General features: G+C 25.1%; 1 protein-coding gene across 1 annotated transcript; it reads left to right on the top strand.

The window, feature by feature from the left end:
- The first annotated feature begins 3,614 nt into the window (after window positions 1-3,614).
- LOC113551864 (N-acetyl-D-glucosamine kinase) lies at window positions 3,615-9,329 on the top strand. The gene is made up of 8 exons (XM_026954412.1): window positions 3,615-4,610; window positions 4,710-4,794; window positions 6,752-6,850; window positions 6,920-7,061; window positions 7,160-7,270; window positions 7,372-7,501; window positions 8,116-8,293; window positions 8,919-9,329. Exons 1-8 carry the CDS (start codon window positions 4,579-4,581, stop codon window positions 9,195-9,197), a joined length of 1,056 nt encoding a protein of 351 aa, XP_026810213.1. The 5' UTR covers window positions 3,615-4,578; the 3' UTR covers window positions 9,198-9,329.
- Window positions 9,330-18,048: the final 8,719 nt, after the last annotated feature.

Genomic DNA, 18,048 nt, shown 5'->3' with positions numbered 1-18,048 from the left:
TTTCTGATTATTTTTGCATTTTTGACCAGTTTTTAAAGTTTTTTTTTCCAGAAAACCCCTCGAAAATTCTATAAACAATAAGGCAAAATGTCTCGAAAGTGAAGTTTGATTTTTTTATAATAGGTATAAAGATTTTTTTTTTGGTTTCTTTAGAAAATTTTCCTAATCATTTTGTTTCAATATTTTTTGTAATCTTTAATTATATTATTTTTTGCACAGTTACAAATTATGTTTAATACCTTATACCTACTTTATTATGTAAAAAATTTTTTTTTATTTTATTATTGAATATTTTGGCTCAAATTTAAGTTTTATAAATACTTATTTGAATGCTTATAATGATGTTCTTAATTTTAATGATTTTAAGTGCTATAAGTCCCGAGCCCTGATGATGAGTAAAATGTCTATTTTACCTCTTTCAAAATTGCATTAATTAAAAATTGAACACGTCTTTATTCGTTATATTTACTGTTGAGTAAGAAACCATTGAACAATATATGCAAATAATGCAGGTATTGAGATATCTATTACATTAATGGAAACAACTCGAAACAACAATACACGATCGTAATTATTGCTTGTTTATAATTTACTTTACTAATTCCGAGTAAATAAAACGATTCAAATAAGCATAGTAAATTAAAATCATTAATAGGTACCTCTTTACCTGGCTATCTATATATACTCAGGTAGTGAGGTGCCTATACATCAGACATTATAGTTTATAGCATCAAGTAGGGGTGATTCATTATATGTAAAACATTCATTGTTTTATAGAAAATACGAGTACTAACTAAAAAATATTATTTTCACATAATTTTAAATTATTATAAAAGAATATTTTTACCATCCCTAATCATTTTATTTTTTTAAGTTTTCACTTTTAAATGACAACGTACATTTAATTTTATATAAAACAGAATATTGTATGACGTATTTTGAAAAATCAAAATCAAATTTCAATAAGACGTCAAGACAAATACTAGTACCTATGTTAGTACATATAGTTTATTCGTTATTATAATATTTAAAGTTTAGATGAAGTAGTAGACGATTATTTTATGAGGTAGGTAGGTTTATTATTGTATCACTTTTGAGCAGAGTTAATCGAAAGTTTAACTTATAACTCATAAAGTTCTTCACCAAAATTAGATATGTAGATAGATGTGAATTAGATACAAAGAATTTCAAAAATATTTTGTTTTAGAATAAAGGATAGAAATTAAAAATGCATGTTATCATTAAAAAAGTATAAAATTAAAAATATATAACAATAAAAAATAGTAAAAATATATAATTTTAAAAAACGTTTAAAATATTTTAAAATATTAAGAATGTTACGTCAAATGGATCACCCGGTATAGTGTATAATATTATACATCATTACGCTAAAAATTATATATATACAGGGCTCTATTAATATCTTTGGACTCGCAGTATAGACTATATAGAACTATAGATAGAGGACCTCCTAATATGAGAGCCCATTTAATTAGAAATTACGATTTTTTTTTTTTAAGTATATTAATATATATTTTAAAAAATACGTGTGATTAATGAAAATAAGTAGGAATTATACAATAAAGTAAAATTTCTTTAAATTAAGTAATCAATCTTATATCAAATTTAACAAAAGACCTGTAAAATTTAAAAAATATAATTAGCAATGTATTATTCTTGAAGCACAACAAATAGCGCGTGAAATAAATAAAAATATCACCTTTTTCAAAACCCACAAGATGATGAATCATTACAAAAGTAATATTTTTTTTTTTTTTACGAAAACAAAAACTTCTGTCATAAATGTTTATTTAATTAAAATATTTTAATTTATTAAATAAAAGTAGATATTTATAAAATGCATATTAAAAATTATATTATATAGTATAATTTTATTTTATTAAATTATGTTATTATATTTGCAAACATAGATTTTAATATATATTTTATGACCCGGGTAAGTAGTATAATATTATGGGCGCATGTAAACTCCGCCAGAAAAAAAATTCAGATAACAGTATAAGAAAAAAATTAATACGTAGGTATAATAATATATTATTAATAAAAAAATGTATACAATTTTTCATAGTAATTGTTCACATTCAATAATAGTTAAGTTTAGGTACGCATATAATGTCCCAAAAAATATATAAAACTGAAAAATAAAAATAATAATTGTCTGAACAAATCAAATGGACATATTGAAATGTACAACTATAGTCTACAATGAATATTACGTTAAATAATCATAATAAATAATCGTAACAATAATAATTAAATATATATCACTTATTTTTTTTTTTTTAATTTTTAAGTTTATATTTGGTTGTGATATTCAGATAAATATACTGTTAAGTTTTACACTCACATTTTATAAATTTCGACATATACCATCGCAACGGATGTCAACGTATTTAATAAGGAATGGCTTGGTGGAGTTTTCATATTATACCCATTACACTATTGTCACTATTACAGGTAAGAAAATTAAACTGATGGAGCTTACATTAGACCTTTTCATTACCTTTTTATCTAACGGAGGAGTTTACAATCGTCCTTAAATAAAGAGGCCCAAAATTTAATGCAAAAGGGTCTATATAGACATTAATACATTATACCTATAGGTATTTGTACAAGTATTGATTAAATATAAAGTTTATTTAATCATGGTACAGGCATCGTAGTATATCGGATACCGGTAAATGGAACGTACCTACGTTACGGAAAATCGTAAATATAAAAAAAAAGACAAATTGTGTGCACCTATTAAACTTTTTGTAAACATCACATTGGGCTAATTGACGACTATATTATAATATGATATACGCTTATACCTACCTATTGCGCATTGGTTATAGCAGGAAAATTAGCATAATAAGCTATTATATATGTATACCAACATCACGCGTGCAAGAGCAAAGCGGTCATTATTACGAGTATTACGACGCGATCGTCATTGCGGTGATTTAGCATACATTTTGTTTGAAATGTGAATGAATTGGCGCGGAGCTAAAAAATATAACACAATATTTGTTAATTAAACTAGCCGACGGTAATGGACCATTAAACAAAAAACTTAAAAACCATAACGCGAGTGGTTCTGACGTAGTGATGTATCATGTATAGGTACTATAATCGACACAGAATTAACTAATTCATTTTAAGTAATTATGGTTGTTCTGCAGCGCAATGATCGTGTGTTCGTGTAAGTAATATACATTTGTATAGATGCACGCTATGTACGCCGTGTAATATTTTTTTTCAATCAACGCGACCATTGATGACTCTCGCGCGTGTGACGAAAGAGCGGTTTATTGTTTTCACGGGTGTAGGGGACCTAAGCCGTGCGATCATGAAGTGGGGAACGGAAAAAGACTTCTGAAAGCGAGATCGTCAATCATCGGACGATCGGCGTATTGGTATTGTGAAAGACGTATTCGATTCAATCGACCACAATTGTTGGAATAATTATTATAATAATAGGACTCGAGAGGTCGTTCCGAGTGGGATCGGCATATAACTATTAAATACATAGCAGTCATGCACTCGTGCCGTCGATATAAAACACGGGACGACGGCGCCGGCCGGACAGTATATTATTAGTTTTGTGGCCGCGGAACGTCCGAAAATCGTGGGGATCAGACGACTACACTGTCCATACTCGACCTGCCGACCGAACTCTGCTAGCCACCCCACCGAGCGCGGCACGAGAAAGCCTATACCGCCGAGTGTAGTACCGCTACTACAGTTGCACTACTACTACTACTACTACTACTACTACCGCTACAACGACGGCGCTGCATATTATTATATATATATGGTATTACGAAACCGTTGTACTCGCCGCCGAATGTCGATAAAAGTGATATCGTCGGCCGAATAAAACGTGTTTTCGCCGCAGCGTTATCAAGAGTTTCCGCCGCCGACGCTTTAATAACAAACTTATATATTTACATAAATTAATATTTATTATTTTCATTATTATTAAATATTTTATTGCCACTATTATTATTATTATTATTATTATTATTATTGTTTTTACCGAGCAAGTTCGTTGGCGCGTCCGCGTGTAGCGAGTAGTGACTATAACGTTGTAGTAACTAGTGTACCTATCGCGTAGTACGTTGTAGCCGCATTCTTAATATCGCACCGTCGTCGTATCCAAGTCTTTGCCCGCGATTCTCTAAATCACCAAACAATTTTTCGCGTATTAATTTCGTTGCTAATATTATTGTTTTTCGTTAATCCAAGATACATAAAATTAAATTAAACACACATTACATTAGTATTGTGATGATATTAAATCGTACGACGAAATAGTTGTAGAAAAGATATACCTAAACTCGCGCGCGTGTTTGCCTTCGGTAGTTTTGCGCAACAAATACACATATATATATATATATATTTATTATATATAATATATTCTTGAAGCGATTGTGTGTACACGCAATAACGTATCTCTCTGCGTTAATTTGATTTACGCACAACTCGTTTTACCTGTTTTTACTTTTATCATTATATTCCTCGACTAGAACGGTCTTTTTGTATTTTCGTTATTCCTCCTCCGCTGACTGCATTATGACTGACGCATTTTTTGGCGGTATCGAAGGGTAAGTCTACGATAAAATATATATTTATTAATTTGATATTCGTCTTCCCAACTGTCGCATTCCTGTGATACTTATATTCGTATTTTGTGTGCAAAATAGGGGAGCATCGGTTTCTACGGTTGTCTTAACCAATGGCAACGCAGATATTTTAGCTGAACTTAAAGGAGAAGGCACGAACCCATGGGTAAGTATTTATTACTTATACTTACAAAATAACAATGAAATATGATGTTTTTTGAACAGAAGCAAGTACCAATGACTTGTTTTTATTTGTTTTTTTTTTGGCTTGACATAATTATACTTTATAGTTATAAACAATATATTTTATATTTTAAAGGCATAAATATGTGTATGTCAACAAGTCAACATAATATTACATTGTTAATTTCTTGAAAACTATTATCTAGATTTTGTAGATATTATATTGATAATACCTAATTTTTATTTTATTCTCTTATCATACTACATAGTTGTTATTAGGTACCAAATAATAAACCATGTTTAAGTCATGATAAAATAACATTAAATTAAAATAACATTTTATCATGGTTTAAATTGTTTTCCTTTGCTAATTTTTATTATATTAAAAATTATAATAAAAATAATATAAGATTTGTATTATTATTTCTTTTTTACACAGGAACTAGGTATGCTTGAAATATTTACATTTCTCTTTACAAACCCTTACACTAGGGTCCTATAAAGATCTCTACAGTGCCTTACGGCTTACTTACACTAGTCCTTTTATTTCATTTATATTTATACAAAAGAATTATTCATTACAATTAATAAAGAAATTATGAAGTCAAGTTCTGATAATAAATTAAGGAAAATAGAATAAATCAATTAAAAAATCTTAAAAAGCTTGGTATTTTTACAAATAACTGTGAGATAAACAATTGATAATATATATATATATATATATTTTTTTTTTATTTATAAGTTGTTAAATTTAAATACCACGACAAAGATAGTGAAATACCTAATTATCAAGATATGTAAATATACATTTCAATATGCTCATAACAACATAATATGTTAGGTATATACTTTGGTTTTTAATGCTTTCAAAACTACATTATATAATTTTAAAATACAAGTTTCAGACAATAATGTTTATTTTATTAAATTTATAATTAAATGATGTTTTTTTTTGTTACTGAATAAATTAAAGGTTACTTATCTTTAATGATTACATTTTTATTATCTAAATATTGTATACATATGAAATTAAATTAAATAGATAATAGAAAAATAAGTACATTGAGTAGTAAATATACATTTTATGTAATATGTTAAAGATCTCATAGATTAATCAAGGTTTAAGTGTAATCATATCAATGTGTATAGTTGAGTTGTATTCATTTAGTTATTGGAAGCTATTAAAATTAAAATTAAATATATCAAAGTGTAAATTAGTTTCAAATAAAATATTTTTAATTTTTTTTTTTTAAATTATGACATGATTTATTTATCATTTATTATACTCTGAAATTTTAAGTAACGTGTTTTTCCTATTCTGATTCATTTATCATATTATGCTTGTTAGTATTAATACTACTATTCATTTTATTTATTACCCATTGGCTATTAATTAAGTATTACTTTAACATAACTCATTTATGAACAGCTATTTATGTTTCTAATATTTTGTATACCATTTCTATGTATAAACTGTGATTAATTTTAAATTTATACCTTATTGATTTTCTTAGACATTTAACATGCAATCATTGTTTAACATATAAAAATTAAATGATTGTATTTATTAAATTATATTTTCAAAGTTCATAATTTTATTAAAAAAATTAATAAACTAATGTTATTGATAGTTCAATTTTTTCAAGAATATTTAGATTTAAGATTGTCAATAGTTCTAGTGTATGAATACATTTTTTTTATTTAATATTATTAATCTATTCTAAGATTATTGACGTCAAATCAAATACCAAAGAGGTCAAGTACATTAGAATAAAAAAATGCCGATACATAAAAATAATAATAATATCAATATCAATAAAAATGATCCATCTGTACAGTATAAAACTGTTTAAAGCATATTTATATTATAAATTTTAATCATATTTTTAAGTGTTTATTATTAAATTAAATATAATAATTAAAAAATGTATATTATTTAGATTCTTGGAATTGAACCTTGCTTATCTCGAGTTAATGATTTAATTAAAGAAGCTCTTAGGAAAGCTGATCTTAATGAAAATACAAAATTAAATGGATTGGTTTGTATACATTTAAAAGTAGTTTTACTATACAAGTTTTGTTTAATTATAAAATATATCTATTTTTAGGGTTTGAGTTTAAGTGGATGTGAAGATCAAATATTCTGTAAAACATTTGAAAGTAAATTAATAGAATGTTATCCAAACCTTACTCATGAAGTAATTGTTGTTAGTGATACGTTGGCACCAATCGCATTAGCTTGTGAATCAGGTATTTAAAAAATTGCAGTTGATTAATATATTTTAATAGCATTAATTGCATGTATGTTTATTATGATTCAAATTTATTCAATATTTTTTATTTTAAAGGTGGAGCTGTAATTATCTCTGGTACTGGTTCAAATAGTCTTTTAATAAATCCAGATTCATCAATAAAAAGATGTGGAGGCTATGGTCATCTACTTGGTGATGAAGGCAGCGGTAAGATAAATACAATTTCTAATTGCTTTTCTTTATAATTTAATTAAAAAATATAAGTGAAAAATATTTTTTATTGATAATATTGTGTATTTATTACTTAGCATTTTGGATAGCATTCAAAAGTATTAAATTATGCTTGGATCATTTGGAAGATTTTAATTATGTTCCAAATGGTTACTCAATTGACAGAGTATGGGAAGCAATTAAAGAACATTTTAATATTGATAAAGTGTAAAGTATATGTCACTATTCTATTACTAAAATATAACATTTTATAACAAATAATATATTTTTTGTTACATCTATTAAAATATTTATTTGTATTTTTAATCTAGATAAATTGAATTTAATAATACTCATTTTTTTTTTTATTAAAATTAATAAAAGTCACTAAAAAGTGGAACATATTTATAAAAATTGTAGTATTTTTAAATACAATAAATTTTAATTATACTCTGTTCCAAATAAGATGACTTGTTTGCAAACAACCGAATTACGTTCGGTATATTAGATCGTTTACCATTCTACCAACCTACCAACCTTGGCATACGGCTCGTTAGCCATGCTTACCGTGCGTAAACGCAAGTCATCCTATTTGGAACAGAGTATAGATATTTTCTTATTTTCAAATAAATTAAATGCATTATAAAATTATGCATTAAAATAGTTTTTAATTTATTATTAATACACTCTACTATTTTAGTTTTAACAAATTATTTTAAACTTCAAATATGATAATAGATAGAATTGATTAAAAATAATAATAATATAAATAAAACTAATTAAATTTAAATTAATGAAATTATATAATAAGTACTAATAACTAGTAATTAATTTATAATCAGTCTAGATTTGTTGAATGTGTTTTATGGTGAAAAAAAAGAAAAATCAGAAATAGCTAAATTGTGTAAAACAATATCAGAACTAGCTGAAGATGGAGATGAACTAAGTCTGTGGATCTTTAGTGAAGCTGGAAAGGAGTTAGCAAAGTTTATACAATCACTCTACCCGGGTGCCGATAAAGTAAGATCGTATTTAAAAAATATTACCATATAGTGAAAACAAACAATAATATATTGTTTTAAATACATATTTTGCTAAAATTTACTTAATTTTATTTATCATTTATTATTTATTATATTGTTTGGTGTATTCAAGTATAAATATTATTATACTTTGTATTGATCTGAAATTTCTAAAATGACAATATTTTAATATAACTTTTAAAATTAACAATAAAAAAATTTTAATTTAACAACTTAAAATTAACAAAATTTATCTGTGATAATTTTATTGTATTTTATTATTAAATTAATACAATTTGATTCCGTTTCATTAACAGTGATTTAATTAAAGAGGATAGAATACTTCTTATTGTTTTAATTATTTTAACATATTCCTTCTTACTTTTCTAAATTACCCATACATAATTAAGTCTTAGGGTTCAGAAATATTCATTCAAATATTTTTAGTATATTTTAATAACTGTGTATTAAAAATGAAAGACAAATTATTTAAATAAGATCTGGATGTAATTGTGAAAAATGTTATGTGTGTTTTAAAAAGCTCATATTTTTAATATTAATGTACAAGTGTTAGATTAAAAAAAAAATCACAATTCACTAATATTAATCTTATTTTTAAATAGATGTTACATAAAGAAAATGGTGGTCTGCATGTAGTGTGTGTTGGCTCGGTATGGAAAAGTTGGGGATTGCTAAAAGAAGGATTTATGAATCAACTTGATCATCATCACAACTCGCAAGAAACCATAGTAGATGAATTTACCTTATTGGTGCTTGAAAAGACTGTTGCTTTGGGTGGGGTGTATCTCATTGCAAAAAAATTAAATTATAATTTTCCGTATGATTATGAACATAACTATAGAATACTTTTCCATTATGTACATGATCGACAAAATCAATAATACATTATTTGAAATTAAATCAAAAACAAATTTGGCCGTACCAATTTAAAATTTAATTAATGGTTATAATCATTTTATGCCATTGGATCTTAGATTGATGGTTTCTGCTCATTTTTTTTATACTTGTTATTTGAGCACTATATACATTTTGTTATAATAATTATACTTTACTTAACTTGTTAATAGGTTTAGAATATATATTTGAATGCCAAACTAGTTTTTAGTAGTAACAAGTAACTTAGACTTAAGAAAAATATACACTGTCAATTAACCATTCTTTGTATTCATATTATTGTATTTCAAAATAAATTATGATAAGTTAATAAAATATTAACAAAAAGCACAAGTTTGGGGCCAAATAGTTTTATTGTTAATTTTATTTTAATCATTGTTGTTATTTGTTTTTTTTAATTTATATACTTACAAATATTTAAGTCATATTGCTATTATTTAAGCTTTTTAGTATATGTAAATTTAAATAAATTATTTTACTTAAAAATCTAAAAAAGAGTAGTGATTATATAAACAAATACATGTTATTTTTAATAATATATTTTTACATCACTAAATTTTAATGTTTAAGTAATTTATATAGAAATTATAGTGTTTGGTACTTGGAAATTGTAGTTACCTCAATATTATTTTGAATATATAATTAATTTGTTATTATTGACAATTTCATTTTTTATTTATGTACTGCTCATAATATGTGTATATAATTGTTACCTATTTTCAATTTCTATTTAATATGCAAATATTGTTGGTCGATCAGCATATTGTTTAGTTTTCCTTATGTATGGATTAAAGTTTAAAATAATCATAAATTGTAAAAATACGTAAATACATTATTCTCTCAAATAGAGGACTAAATGAGGCATTTAAATCGGATTTATATAACTTAAAAAAATATAATAATAAATTTCTCTCCACAATTAAATCTGTCCAATTTTTCCTGAAAAAGAATGTATTATAGACTTTTTTTATGAACTTTGTAAATATAGTAAATGTTTTAACAGGAAAAATACTTAATTTTCCAAGATCTGTTTCTATGAAAGAAAATATCCTATATTTTCAGTACATAACCCGATGACAAGCACAAGATAGCTTGATTGCTTGTAAGTCTATCATCTATGCATACTTCTTATGGTTGAAATTTTTAAAGTAAGTATTACAAAATAATTGAGGGTATAACAAAGGTGTTGAAAGGGAGAAAAGGCGTCCCTTTGGTTACATTAAGAGAACATCATGGTGTATTAGTGTCATTGGGATTGGTAAATTGGGTCCTGGAAAAATATAGGTAGTTAGTAACGTCAAATTTTATAATTATGGTATAAATATTGAATAATTGGTGTAAATTAAAATATATGTGGTTTTCATAATGTTTCATCATGTTCTCGGTAAAAACTTAAAAAAGATTTAACAAATTCAGCTTGATATATTGATATGATTCACAACTATTTGTTGTACGCGCGGTAGTAGCTACAAACTCAGATAAAATATTGAAAGAATTATGAAAATGTTTATTATTAAATATTAATATTTTACATACCTACTAGTTTAAAATCATTCTAATAATGAAGATAATAATCCAAAACTGGAACTGCTGAACCTATAAATATTGTGCGTGAGTAAGACGGAAACAACATAATATGCATTATGCAGATCTACCTAGGTACGACACTATGACAAAATAATCTTAAGTACTTATGTATTAATTATCTAGGGACGTACATTTTTTGGTTATCAGATTAGTTAAGTACCTCTACTACTTTTTTAGTGTAATTCAAAAATTAAAAACTACGTAAGTGGGAATTTTTTTTATTTGCAAAGGATAAAATGTTTATTTGCTAATAAAAATCCTTGAAATTTTAATACTTCATGGTTTCTTATGACTTATGAGTTGTTTTTATAACAGAAACTAAAAGTCTTGAATAATGAATATACATAGGTACAATATTAATTTTTTTAAGCGTAGATTTTTGAAATTCGTCAAAATTGCTAAATCCATAAACATAAACGTAGTTATATAATTCATCTCCAGTTCATGTAAGCATTCGACAACAACGGTCAACGACAACCGTTAAGATTTGTTTCGTGATTTTTTTTTTGTATTCTTCTTGATTTTGACAGTTTACATGCATAACGTATTAACGTGATACCTATATCATGCAGGAAATTGTTTGGTACTACGGACTGTTGTATATTATACGTAAATACTAATTTTTGAATGATTAAAATACCTACACAAATTTCTAAAACGTCGTTCTTATGCCTTTTTAAAAAAATTAAAAAAAAATGTTTATTGTACAATTATCTATTTGAATCCAAGGTCTTGGTACCTATAAATACATTTGGTATCAATAAATTATTGCACAGACTTCTATTCTATAGTATAGAAGTCTGTGCATTATTGTTAATCGTTTTTCTTCTTGTCAGTTGCACAGCTAACCGCTTTATAGTAATTCAGCTATATTATACATATTGGGTACATCGCAGCATTCGCTCATTAGAATTCTTCTAATTGTCTGTAGTATAGACTCTACAGCAGTTCTATAGTATTACTCAATAGCCCGAAGCCCGCGAAGGTATTTTATGTGGCCCATTACTAATTTTTAAAATAAAACGAAATATTAAAATTGTTTTTATTAATTTATAAATTCTATAAAATATATATTCCAAAAATACAATAAAAATGGTAATAATAATAAATATTAACTATAAAATTAAAAACTATATACAAATGTTTTAGGTACTTACCTACACTTTTTTATTGTGCAATTTGAGTTTGTATTTCGTTTGTTACAATAATTATAATAATGAAAAATCTGGATGAAATATAGTTTATCCAATCCTCAAAATTGAATGAAGGAGTTTGTCCGTAAGTCAGTTTCATTCATGAAAATATTTGTTCACATTTTCACATAAATACACCAAGACAAATATAGTTGCCATTTTCATCATAATGTATTTTAAATAGCAGGGTTATTTTCGTGTGAAAGTTTTGAATACCTAGATACAATTTTGAAATATTTTTTTTTTCAAATTCATTTTTAATAAAATTAATTTGTTTTCAACTCAATAAGTTTAAGTTGAAAAGAAGTATCGACATCATTTTCATCAATATTAAATGAGTTTTTAAAATAATTAAATGATGTTCCAGTAGGTGGTAGCATAACATCCGAAAATCCAAATAAAGATTCGGTTTGCAATTTGCTTAACATTTCTATAAATTGATTGTTGAACATAAATACATCATGATGATTTTGTTTTATTCTTAATTATTTAATTGTTTTCAACATAGGCATATTTAGAGGGAATTAAGAGGCTTAGCCTTTCAAGTACGGAAAATAGTCCCCCAAAAATTTTGGTCCATCTAAATTTAAAAAATATTCAAACAATAATTTTTATATCAAAAAAATTGTTTATGTTTTATGCCACTTTATCCATTACGTTTCTTATAATATAATAGTGAGTTATTTTTGTCTATCAATAATATGTCGTTCAGGTTAAATTGTGCTTATTTAAATACGAAGAGGATATAGATAAAACGCGTTTACGCAGTTTGAGTAGAACTAGCTCAATTTTAGTTATAGAGTAAATATAGGTACCTATTATAAAATTAAAAGATGACAATATTTTCGAGGAAAATACGAGTTTTTTTTTTTTAAATTAAAATTTTAAATTGTTAAAGGTTATTTAAAGATTTTGAAATTTTCGCTATTTATAAACGATATAATTAACATTATATTGGGAATAGTGGAAAAATTCATCGTCTTGTCATCTAATTTCTGTTAGTATACTTCCACATACTCAAAGGGAAAATCAAAATCGACATTTTTGATGCGGAAAGGGGGACATTATAAAATTGAAAAAGTAAAATATTGTTTTATGAATTATATTTTAAATAAAATTAATAATCGGGCCGCTATCTTGATTGCGGCCCGTACATAACAAATAGGGAATACTATTTAAGTGGTTATCAAAATTAAATAAATATTAGGATTGCGTCCGATACATCTTTCGACAATAATGATTAATATAACTATCGATTATACACAATATTCACACGATCACCAATACTCGGTGCTGCCATTTATTAAACTTCTATACAACGGCTAAAATACAAATATTTTGTGATTATTTAGTAGACACTTATATTACTGATGATTCTAATTTTCCTCCTGAAATATAAGCTACTTGAAGTCCCAGAATGTATTTAACAACGATATGTGTGAAAGTTTCCATTCGAAATTAAATTCACTTTCCAAGTATATTTCAATTTTTGGAAATTTTGAAAGAACGCCAAACAGATGCTAAAATAAAAATTTAATCTATTGTTTGACAAACAACCAAATAAATTAATAAAAAAATGTTATACAAACCCAAATTACAAAATCAAACAACTTGAAAATACCTATTTAATTTTAATTTTTTTTTAAATGAGAGTTTTAAAAATCTACCTCTAACACTATAATTATTTTATTATTTATTGACATACCAATTGTATTTTATATTTTTTTTTATTGTAAACAATTTATTATTTTAATATTCGATTATTTATTTATTGATACATTAATTGTATTTCATACATAATTTCAAATACAAATACCTCCAAATGGCTCCAATACAGTATTTAAAAATTTAAAATTTTTACTTTATTTTATTAATTAAAGGCTATTTTGTGAACCAATGTGTGTGAGTTTGGACGCAATCGGGATACTTATATTTGAGATAAAATACGACTACCTGAATTCGGGCCGCAATCAGACAACATCGTCCAGTGGGGCCAAGTGTCAAATTTTCCTAATTAAGGTTTTGAAAATTTTTCACGTGCCTAAAGGAAATTACATTTTCTAAGGATAAAAATTAAGTTATAGATTTATTATATATAATTTTATTAAGTAGGCAAACCTTTTTTTTGTAATTGTAATTTTTAAAATGTGTATAATTTGTTTCTTTGAATTTCTTATAACAGTTAAAATCAAAACTTTATAAATAGCATAAGTTTTAATAATTTCAATTTGTTCACGTGCCATTAAAATTCAATCAACGTATGCTACCTTTGGCACGTGTGCTGTAGGTTCGTTACCCCTGCCCTAGGGGAACCATCAGAACCATGTACTCCTTGACTTCGACCCTGATAAAATTAGCGGCATATTATTAGTTATCAAAATGAATCGTTAATCCAACGTGTGTATAATAGGTATGTATATTATCTATATTCTCATTCATGTGTATGCATACCTAAATCGTGAAAGTAAATACTATTATAGCATCTACATGATGAAAACTGATATAAGTATATGAATGCATGATACAAATATACAATATTATTTCGGTAACGCATTAATCACCCAATAACATAGTATATCGATACAAAACAATTTATATTTTTCATTTATTTATTTTATTAATACAAATACAATTTGGTATAAGGTACAGGTAAAGGTGTATAACATACTAGATGTATATAATTGTATATAAATATTAAAGATATACTTAAAATTAACACTACGTATATGTCTATAGTAACAATTAACTAGGTATATTTTTTTTTTATCTTTTATCAGTATAGTATAATTTAATACTTTGATGTTTGATATATATATTAAACAAATAATATATGTATATATTATAATATTATTTTAAAAACGAAATAATTAACAAACACGTATACAATATAATATTATATAGGTATGTAGGTATCAGATAAGTGCGTGGAAATAAACGATTTTCACAACAATATATATCATGTAATGTACCGTAATTGTACATTTTAATTAATATTTGATTGTCATCTTATACCATTATTTTGATTAAATTATTCTTATACGATGAAATACATAGTTTTTTCAAGATCACGTGCATATTTATAATACATTTTCACACATCTGTTTACATCAAGTCACGCCATAGCGATTAAATAATAATAATTATAACAATAAATAAATATAATAATACCTAGTTATTAATTATAACCGCATAATACAATATAGGTACGTAATATTATAAGTATGTATTTTAATAAATAATAATAGGTACTTAATATAATGAGATGACCGTCTGGTCTTGCGAAACCGAAATAGTAACACAGTATTGCAATATCATATTTATTTAGCTATTTATGTCTATTATACTTGGCACTCGTGTGATGTGAATAAAAACATTAAAAACCATAACGTACGTATACCTAATAAGTATACTATACTGATTAAAGCATAATACCATTTTTACGTAGAAATTCTGCTAATTGATAGAGTTAAAGTCTAATGGGGGATGTGATGCAAAACCGACCTTTACTCGTAAATTCGTAATACTTTAAACTATTTAACATCAACAACAGTGTAATATTATTTATGTACATAATAATAAATATAGGTAGGTATAGGTACCGACTTAAAATATGTTTCATTTTACAATGTTATAATTAATATATTTATGTGTCCAATAGGTACATATATAAATATATATATACTAATTACTATACATCAACATAAATATCCATTCGCATACATGAAGTAATGTGCAGTGGGCTTAGTGGTAACAGGTAAGTGCCTATCGAATTTGTGTATGACCGTATAGATAACATATTAATATTGTTAGTAGAAAGGCAATTTAATAGGTAATACCTAAATATTTAGGCCTTAGGGTCTTTTTTTTATCGTTTTGATTTGATAAACTCTATAAACTCGATTATTACTTACTAGTATATTATTATTCTTTCCAAGCTTTATAAATTCTGAACGGTAGATATACGGTAGGTACTATATGTCTACATCTATAGGTATGCGTATTTTATTGAAAATTTATTTGACTATATAATAGGACATTAATGGAAATTGAAAAAATATAAAAAATAATATAGGTACACTTATTAATCTATCGTGTTTGAATGGTCTAAAAAAGTGTATTTAAATATCAATAAACGCCTGCTAATTATCGGTTATGAATTATGAATAACGTGGTAGTAGGTAATAATTATTCTTCAGTAAAATTCTTTGACTTGAAATTGGCCAAAATATCCGTAAGTAACAATATGTAGAGCTTAAACAATACTTATATAATATTAAGTGTAGTGGGGAGGTGCATAGACACACTGATAAAAGGATAAAAATTGGCCATTTTTCAGTCATTAAGTTATCTTGTAAAAAAGTATATGCTCTACATAATTTTCATTATCAAAATGTGAATACTTATTTTAATTTTCTATTGTTTCTTTCTTAATTAACTGTGAAAAATGAAAATTCATAATTCTACAGTACACAATATTATACAAAAATGATATCTTTTCCGCAAACTGTAAAGTGATTTTGACGTATTTATTTTTACCAGCATATCTACCAATTCAGTTATATAAATATAATTATGTATACAATCAATTTAAATTAATCAATCCTAAAATAAAGAATTAATGTAAAACAATTTATTATATATTGGTAGATATCACTATAATTAAAGTTACTGAAATATTTATATTTTTAAAAATAACAATGACGAGAAATTCGATCAGATATAAATACGTATAATGTACCTAACAATTACAATAATAATATAATTTTTTTTTTAATTTAATCAAAACTTTATGCTACAATTCGTTTAATAAAAATTAAACCAATAAGGCAATAATTTATATATGCATCTAACAAACACAGAGTAACACGCTGTTAATTAGTTAGGTACGTAAATATTGTACAAATAAATTTAATTTTAAACTCGAATAGAAAAAGTATATTGTTATTTATTATGTACAAAAAACGAACAAATTCACAACTTATACTGCGCGGGTAAATGTGTAAGACTGCTACTATATTATTAATTATTATATGTAGGTATAAGTAAAATAAAGGAACTAATTATCATTAATTGAATCTAATTTTATGCGACATAGGTAGGTAATAAATATTAAATAATAACATATATGTATATAGATACGTAATTCAGCGATAAAAAACTTTGAAATTACCTAACAAATATGTGTTACATTTATTATGTTAAAGTTAGTAAATAATATATTATTATCTTAATCAGTATAACAAGTTAATTCTATTTATAAATAATAAATATGTATATAAATATTAAATAAATAATATATATACTATATAGGTGTTGTGGTATAGATTATAGATATATTATATAAGCATATAACGCATACTATTTACTATAATTTATAATAGGTGTGTAGGTACGTTGATTTGTATAGGTACATTTAAGTTTTTCGTGTTTTTAAAGTTTTGTATTTCATTTACGACATTATACGTGATAATCAAATAAATACAGCCAACACGTTACATAATATTGTAAGTACATTTTGTTTTATTGTTAGAAAAAAAAATATTATATTTTGCCATATCACCTATTCACTATTCAAAACAGATGCATGGCTCGGACATTGAATTAAGACGAACACCGGCACTACCCGTAATTTGTTTGTAAAAACTGTTATGCGGAGACAACACTTTAATTGCATCATATTTGTAGTAGAATTACTAAAATTTTTAATCTGAGCAACAGCGTACTTTATTTTTTAAAAGTACTGTGTAATTATTTGTTATAACTAGGGGTTTACTTGGAAGTGAGGAGCTTTAGATTAAAATAAAATAACGAAATATAAATTAATGAATAGGTACATAAAAAAAACTAAAAAAATATAAGAAAAAAACTAAAGCAAAGCAGTTTTTTTGTCTTCTCGTAAAATTAAGTAGTGGCATGAAATAATAATCAAATAAATATATTTTAATTTTAAGAATATGCTATATATGCATTTTTAAATTTCTCACCAATCTGTTTATCTATTGATTTGATATATTTACTAGGCATAAATTAATAAATAACAATATGTTAAAAAAATAAC

The sequence above is a fragment of the Rhopalosiphum maidis genome, chromosome 2, assembly GCF_003676215.2.
Source record: "Rhopalosiphum maidis isolate BTI-1 chromosome 2, ASM367621v3, whole genome shotgun sequence".
NCBI lineage: Eukaryota > Metazoa > Arthropoda > Insecta > Hemiptera > Aphididae > Rhopalosiphum > Rhopalosiphum maidis.
This window is presented reverse-complemented; position numbering and strand designations above follow the sequence as displayed.

Excerpts from the sequence above, each read along its gene's own strand:
- LOC113551864 (XM_026954412.1), top strand. The coding sequence starts at position 4,579 with ATGACTGACGCATTTTTTGGCGGTATCGAAGG. Across the intron at positions 4,611-4,709 it reads TTTTTTGGCGGTATCGAAGG|GGGAGCATCGGTTTCTACGG; the intron begins GTAAGTCTACGA and ends TGTGCAAAATAG. Across the intron at positions 8,294-8,918 it reads TCTACCCGGGTGCCGATAAA|ATGTTACATAAAGAAAATGG; the intron begins GTAAGATCGTAT and ends ATTTTTAAATAG.